This window comes from Cryptotermes secundus, unplaced genomic scaffold (assembly GCF_002891405.2).
Source record: "Cryptotermes secundus unplaced genomic scaffold, Csec_1.0 scaffold512, whole genome shotgun sequence".
Taxonomy (NCBI): domain Eukaryota; kingdom Metazoa; phylum Arthropoda; class Insecta; order Blattodea; family Kalotermitidae; genus Cryptotermes; species Cryptotermes secundus.
The window spans coordinates 233126-241154 of NW_019735563.1; the positions used below are offsets into that span (position 1 = coordinate 233126).

General features: G+C 44.9%; 1 protein-coding gene across 3 annotated transcripts in view; it reads left to right on the forward strand.

Moving 5' to 3' along the window:
* The window catches only part of LOC111869601 (gustatory and odorant receptor 22), an 11146-nt gene extending 3366 nt beyond the window's left edge, over positions 1-7780 (forward strand). The window contains exons 3-8 of one of the 3 annotated variants that reach the window (XM_023861244.2): positions 1059-1312; positions 4659-4937; positions 5541-5828; positions 7011-7076; positions 7161-7250; positions 7598-7780. In XM_023861244.2, the coding sequence (XP_023717012.1) occupies positions 1059-1312; positions 4659-4937; positions 5541-5828; positions 7011-7076; positions 7161-7250; positions 7598-7705 (1085 nt within the window). In that variant the 3' untranslated portion in view covers positions 7706-7780. The remainder of the gene's footprint in view (positions 1-1058; positions 1313-4658; positions 4938-5540; positions 5829-7010; positions 7077-7160; positions 7251-7597) is intronic. The other 2 variants (XM_023861246.1, XM_023861245.1) reach the window with 2 other exon arrangements.
* Positions 7781-8029: the final 249 nt, after the last annotated feature.

Consider the following 8029-nt stretch of genomic DNA (forward strand, 5'->3'; position numbering starts at 1 on the left):
AAAATGCATATCACAACATTCAACGTGTGAAAACACAAGAGGCATTTCAGCAACTCATCACACAACTAATCACGACCCCGCCGCAATGTATTCTGTAGGTAGCTCATGAGCTTACGGCTAGTGTGACTCACAGAACTCAAGGACAAACAGATAAAGAGTCTCAGCTGACAGGTATAGTGCATGGACCCGCCAGAAGACCACACTTTTCTCGGGCCATTATCTCCGTAACCGTTCAACTTTGGACATAGGTGTTTTGGGTTATATCGGCATACTTTAACATAAGGAACACCCTCCTGAAGTTTGGTCCATTCCTCCTGGGACACCCTGTATATATACTATACTAGAAGACGGAAGGTCGCGGGTTCGATTCCCGATGCGGCCATTGAAGTTCTTCAATTGACTTAATCCTTCCTGCCGCACTACGGCATTGGGGTCGACTCAGCCTCTAACAGAAATGAGTACCAGGAATCTTCCTAGGGGTAAAGGACGGCCAGAGCGTAAGGCTGACAACCTTACAGCCATCTTTGGGCCAGTTATCTACAAAATGTAGGACCCTCGAAGTCTCACAACTCTATGGGCCTCCACGGCCTGTTACACGGATAACTTTACCTTTTCTTTTTAACTTTTATAAATATAGAATTAATATCATATTGCAGACTCTGTGGTCTAATGGTCAGAGTTTTGTTTCACTTCATATTATATAGACTGGTATTTATCTGATGTATGAGGGTTGTTCAAATGAAACACATTCTCCTGTTGAGCCTTGTTCGGTGTTGCAAAGTCTCCAGCAGCTACCCAGGAGGACCCATCAGTTGGTACGTCAAGGCCCATGAGGGTTATCTTCAGCAGCTTCCATTCCTTCGCTCCGAAGAATAGCAGAACGGGTTTCAATTGAATGACCCCCATACGCAGTGAAGAAACATGTGGAAGCATGTCGCTCGGTCGGTATAATTCGCTTGCAGACTACAAGCCACGAAGTGTTTTCATTGTTGTTTATATATATATATATATATATATATATATGTCATGTGATAGATTCATATATTGCAATTTTTCAGGTGAATCCACCTTCCAGAGATGCAAACTTTCCCTCGTATACTCCGCCGTGTTCTACGTGGCTGTGAGTGTGTACGCCTATCACGTGTCCAGAGAGAGAATAGAATTCATCAGATACTCCGAAGCTAGTTTTGATGACCTCATATATTCGGTGATACATTTTCTGTATGTGATTCCCCACTTCTACCTCATACCTTGCCACTGGAAGGAAGTCACTAAAGTTGGGGGCTACTTTGCGCGCTGGTCTCAATTTCAGGTGAGACTGAAACACTGTTTAATGACACCAGGTGGTATCAATAAAATTATTTCATACGAAATATCGAGAAAAAATAAGAAATCGGTATCGATACGTATTTAACTTATCGATATACAGAATAATTTCTTGGTAACTTGTACTTGCTGTTATTCCAGCTCGTCATTATCACAATTCTACAGTCCGTGTTGGTCTAGTCCATTAAGTGAGATAGGGACTACAAGGTATGTATGGGTTTGTTAGGGCTTTTAGTTGCATTGCGTCATCATACTTCTGACATTGCAGTTGTAACCACTATCCCGCTACTTCTTTCCGTCCTTCTTGCTTTTTTTCATGCTTCACCCAAAAGCCAGATCTAAAAGCTCGTCCTGTACAGTGTGCAGAACTGAACTTTTAGTGACTGTACAGGAACATTCTATAGCTTACTGTAGGTGTAGAGAGGCTGTAAAGCTATTTAGGTTCCTGCTGTCACCGTACAGCCTGACAGGGGCCTCCAACAGTGTGCAGAAATGCACTTTCCGTGACTGTACAGGAACATTCTATAACTTACTGCAGGTGTAGAGAGGCTGTAGAGCTATTTAGGTTCCTGCTGTCACTGTACAGCCTGACAGGGACCTGCAACAGTGAGCAGAACTGCACTTTTCGTGACTGTACAGGAACATTCTATAACTTACTGCAGGTGTAGAGAGGCTGTAGAGCTATTTAGGTTCCTGCTGTCACTGTACAGCCTGACAGGGACCTGCAACAGTGAGCAGAACTGCACTTTTCGTGACTGTACAGGAACATTCTATAACTTACTGCAGGTGTAGAGAGGCTGTAGAGCTATTTAGGTTCCTGCTGTCACTGTACAGCCTGACAGGGACCTGCAACAGTGAGCAGAACTGCACTTTTCGTGACTGTACAGGAACATTCTATAACTTACTGCAGGTGTAGAGAGGCTGTAGAGCTATTTAGGTTCCTGCTGTCACTGTACAGCCTGACAGGGACCTGCAACAGTGAGCAGAACTGCACTTTTCGTGACTGTACAGGAACATTCTATAACTTACTGCAGGTGTAGAGAGGCTGTAGAGCTATTTAGGTTCCTGCTGTCACTGTACAGCCTGACAGGGACCTGCAACAGTGAGCAGAACTGCACTTTTCGTGACTGTACAGGAACATTCTATAACTTACTGCAGGTGTAGAGAGGCTGTAGAGCTATTTAGGTTCCTGCTGTCACTGTACAGCCTGACAGGGACCTGCAACAGTGAGCAGAACTGCACTTTTCGTGACTGTACAGGAACATTCTATAACTTACTGCAGGTGTAGAGAGGCTGTAGAGCTATTTAGGTTCCTGCTGTCACTGTACAGCCTGACAGGGACCTGCAACAGTGAGCAGAACTGCACTTTTCGTGACTGTACAGGAACATTCTATAACTTACTGCAGGTGTAGAGAGGCTGTAGAGCTATTTAGGTTCCTGCTGTCACTGTACAGCCTGACAGGGACCTGCAACAGTGAGCAGAACTGCACTTTTCGTGACTGTACAGGAACATTCTATAACTTACTGCAGGTGTAGAGAGGCTGTAGAGCTATTTAGGTTCCTGCTGTCACTGTACAGCCTGACAGGGACCTGCAACAGTGAGCAGAACTGCACTTTTCGTGACTGTACAGGAACATTCTATAACTTACTGCAGGTGTAGAGAGGCTGTAGAGCTATTTAGGTTCCTGCTGTCACTGTACAGCCTGACAGGGACCTGCAACAGTGAGCAGAACTGCACTTTTCGTGACTGTACAGGAACATTCTATAACTTACTGCAGGTGTAGAGAGGCTGTAGAGCTATTTAGGTTCCTGCTGTCACTGTACAGCCTGACAGGGACCTGCAACAGTGAGCAGAACTGCACTTTTCGTGACTGTACAGGAACATTCTATAACTTACTGCAGGTGTAGAGAGGCTGTAGAGCTATTTAGGTTCCTGCTGTCACTGTACAGCCTGACAGGGACCTGCAACAGTGAGCAGAACTGCACTTTTCGTGACTGTACAGGAACATTCTATAACTTACTGCAGGTGTAGAGAGGCTGTAGAGCTATTTAGGTTCCTGCTGTCACTGTACAGCCTGACAGGGACCTGCAACAGTGAGCAGAACTGCACTTTTCGTGACTGTACAGGAACATTCTATAACTTACTGCAGGTGTAGAGAGGCTGTAGAGCTATTTAGGTTCCTGCTGTCACTGTACAGCCTGACAGGGACCTGCAACAGTGAGCAGAACTGCACTTTTCGTGACTGTACAGGAACATTCTATAACTTACTGCAGGTGTAGAGAGGCTGTAGAGCTATTTAGGTTCCTGCTGTCACTGTACAGCCTGACAGGGACCTGCAACAGTGAGCAGAACTGCACTTTTCGTGACTGTACAGGAACATTCTATAACTTACTGCAGGTGTAGAGAGGCTGTAGAGCTATTTAGGTTCCTGCTGTCACTGTACAGCCTGACAGGGACCTGCAACAGTGAGCAGAACTGCACTTTTCGTGACTGTACAGGAACATTCTATAACTTACTGCAGGTGTAGAGAGGCTGTAGAGCTATTTAGGTTCCTGCTGTCACTGTACAGCCTGACAGGGACCTGCAACAGTGAGCAGAACTGCACTTTTCGTGACTGTACAGGAACATTCTATAACTTACTGCAGGTGTAGAGAGGCTGTAGAGCTATTTAGGTTCCTGCTGTCACCGTACAGCCTAGTAAGTATCTGCAAAAATATTAATAATTGTACGCTCCGCTGATTGGCACAGATGGCAGGTCGCGTAAATTTATGTAATATTTTAGTTAAGAGAGCACTCAGTACGCTACAAGCCGGTAGATCACGGGTTCGATTCCCGATGAGCTCATTTAATTTCTGAGTTTACCTAATCCTTCCATCCGCACTATGGCCCTGGGGTCGACTCAGACTCTAACAGAAATGAGTACCAGGAATCTTCGTGGGGGTAAAGTGCGACCGGCGCGTAAGGCTGACAGCCTCACCGCCATCTGTGAGCCGATTGTCTATACCCTGTAGGCCTGTTACAGGGATAGCTTTACCTTTTATCCTGTTTTTTTTATTACTAGTGGGGTGGGACTAAGTCCCTTGTACTGCGGCCACTTCTGGCCTATTGTACCAGCCCCAGATGATAGGTGAGGGTGATTGTGGAGCAATTGGAGGAATGAAGATTGGCAGGGGAAACCGAAGTACTCGGAGAAAACCTAGCCGAGCGCCACTTTGTCCACCACAAATCCCACTTGACCAGACCCGGGATCGAACCACCTTTTACCCTTACTGTTTTACTTGTTGGTGACTGTATGACCGGTTCTGACAACCGCTGTCTCTCTCCACTTCAGAAGCAGTTCCTGTGTGCTACTGAGAAACAGCTGTACCTGGGGCAGAACCGACGGGCCAAGTGGTCCGTGGTTCTGATTCCTGTACTGGCATTGCTCTTCGCTGTGAGCGAATACTTGCTGTCTTCTGCTGAAGAGAAGTATTGGGAACTTGGATTTTATTGGTACATCTTCACTGTCATATTGCTGCATGTGGTCTGGTGGTGGTTCGTCTGTTCCTCGTTGCGCGGCGCCATATACAACATTTCAGAGAATTTCTTCAACTGTCACGTGTTTCAGAAAGTAAGTTTTTTTTCTGATACCGCATTGTGAATTGGACTTAACGCCTTGTGTGTGTGTGTGTGTGTGTTCTTTTTTTCCCGACTTGACGTGTGGAACGTCCGATTCCTCATTCCCAAAATAATTTAATTTAATTTAATTAATAATTCCCAAATAATTTAAAAAGTGGTTCAGTGACCGTCTCTGTGATCTAGTGGTCAGAGTTCCTGGCTACAGATCCAAAGGTCCGGGTTTGATTCCCGGCACTACCAGATTTTCTGAGAAGTAGTGAGTCTAGAACGGGGTCCACTCAGCCTCGTTAGGATAATTGAGGAGCTATTTCAAGGAAATAGCGGCTCCGTTCTAGAAAACAGAAGTTAACGGCCGTGGGGATTCGTTGCGCTGACCACGCGACACCCTCTATCCGCTAAAGTTGGCACTAACTTCGCCGACAAGCGGCGGTCGCTCGGTCGGTATAGTTCGCTTGCGGACTCAGGCCACGGAGTTTGTTATGTGTCTTTAGACAATAATTTCGCTCTCTGTCACACTTGTGCGACATCACCCATGCTTGGCAATTCTCACAGCCCCGTAGACGCTACAATCGAGTGATGATTTCTTTCTATCCAGGGTACTTTCAGTTTCGCGCAAGAGAGGTCGGCGAAGTTGGTACGCCAATACAGAGACCTGTGGGTTAGTCTGAACAGACTGTCTCGTGAGACAGGTCTCTTCATGTGCTACACTTACGGACACATGTGCGTCCTGTCTTTCTCTGTCGTCACGTTCAGTCTGTACGGCACACTGTCCAATGTGCATGATGGTCTGTACATGCGTCACATGGGGCTGGCCATGGCTGTTTGCGTCATCGGAGGAATAACTTACGTCATCTGTAACGTGGCTCACCATGCCGCCAGCGAGGTCAGTCTCTCAGCCGACTTTTTGCGTATTTGATCCAGAAGTGTCAGCTTCCGTCCCCGTAGTGACCAGCTGCCATGTTAGGCTGTCAGACCTGTTCTTCTTTCTTTAGTAAATAATATATAAAATTCATATGTAGCATAAAACCACCTCCACATGATTCTTCACTGAGTATGGGGGGTCATTCAATTGAAATCCGTTCTGTTATTCTTCGGGGCGAAGGAATGGAAGCTGTTGAAGATAGCACCCATGGGCCTTGACGTAGCAACTGATAGGTCCTCCACACAAAGGGTTCCTTGGGCAGCTGCTGGAGACTTTGCAACACCGAACAAGGCTCAACAGGAGAACGCGTTTCATTTGAACAACCCTCATACGTCAGATAAATACCAGTCTATACAATATGAAGTGAAACAAAAAAAAATATATAGAATCAAAATTTCCGACACTTGGCACTTTTATGATAGTGTCTAATGAGATTATGAAATGGTAATGAATGTTCGTAGGTAAAAATCTGGAAGGATACGATCTTGGCTTGTGTCATGCTACCATCATGGCATTCGTTGACCTGAAATGAATGAGAGAGATTTATTCAAAGATCATTTAACTTTTTCGTTCCTTCTGCAGGGATTCAGTGGTGTTGAGTAATGTGATAATTTGATTATGACAGCTAATAACTTACTTGGCCGGTCACGGTAGCCGAGCAGTCTAAGGCATGTACTGTCTTCGCTCGCTCGGAAGCCGGGATCGTGGGTTCGAATCCCACGCAAGGCATGGATGTTCAGTGTTTGTGTGTGTATCATTTTGCTGTGTTTGTGTACAGATAGAGGCCTTGCGACGAGCTGATCACCCGCCCAAGGCGTCCTACCGAATGTCTCAGATGTAGTAAACCGAAGTGAAACGGAGTTTCATGGAGGTAGGCCAAGGCCAAAATTGGGGCTGTAGCGCCAAAGAGGAAAAATAACTTGTTTGTGGTTTATGTAAAATTTCAAATTATAGTTTCAATTGTAGATAATTAATGAAGAATGAATTTGAAATATGTTAAAGGAAGCGATAAATTTGTGCCAATAATTTTAGCGAAAACAAAATTGCAAATAACTAATTTGGGAACTCGGTGTAGTCCTTAATATTTCGTTAATTATGTGCATGTGTGCAGGAGAGGTCACAAGTTGAAGTTCTGCATTACAGGTAGGTCCGGAATTCAGAGAGAGATTGTTGCATCTGACTTCTGCAGACAAACAAGTAAGACGTGAGGTAAGAGATAAAGAGTCCATTGCCCTGAATCATTCAGTCTGCATTTAATATGGCGGTTGAAATTCAGCTCCGTTTCTTCCATAGCTCAAGATATTTATCCGAGCCACGACGATAAGTTCTTCTGAAATCAACCTCGGTGGTTACGTCAGAATTGACAGGAGTTTCTTGTTAAGGGTAAGATCCACAGAACCTGCAAAATAATCGTGAGTAATTTATGTTTGACATTCTCACAGCAGTAACTCTGAACATTACTGTCTTTTGGGACCTGAAGCAGCTTAGAGCTTCGTCGACGTTTCGGAAGAACCACTTTCGAAATAATTTTGTTATTTATTTGAAGCTCCCTCCTGAAATAGAGTTCATCTGAGACGTTAGTGATCTTCTACCAGACATGTTGTCACATCCCAGAACACCGAAGTCTTCGTACAATTTTTGTTTTCTTTTTTAGAGACGAAATTAAAATAAATGTAGATCAAATAATGAACCTTTATGGTAGTAATACTGTTTGTTTTATTTCTTCCCAGTTTACCTGCACGATGGTGACGTATCTTATCGTCTTGCTACAATTTCGGCTTGGTCTGCTCAGCATCAGCGCGTCCAATATCACCATGGTAACGACATCCGTGTTGTAGGCCAGGCGAAGTATCGCTCTTTTGAAGAATTTCATGCCTTATTCTCACCATGTAATAAATTTATCTTACCCTTCATTGATATTAAATTGTATTCGAGACCTAATCCTTACAGCCGCACTAGGCCCTGGGATTTACTCAGCCTGTAACAGAAATGAGCATAAGTAATCTTCCTGGGGAGTAAAGCGCGGCCGGCGCGTAAGGCTGACAAGCTTACCACCATCTGTGAGCCGATTGTCTAGAAAATGTGGGACCCTCAACATCTCACAACCCTATGGGCCTTCACGGTCTGTTACAGGGATAGCTTTACTTTTTTACTTTACACCG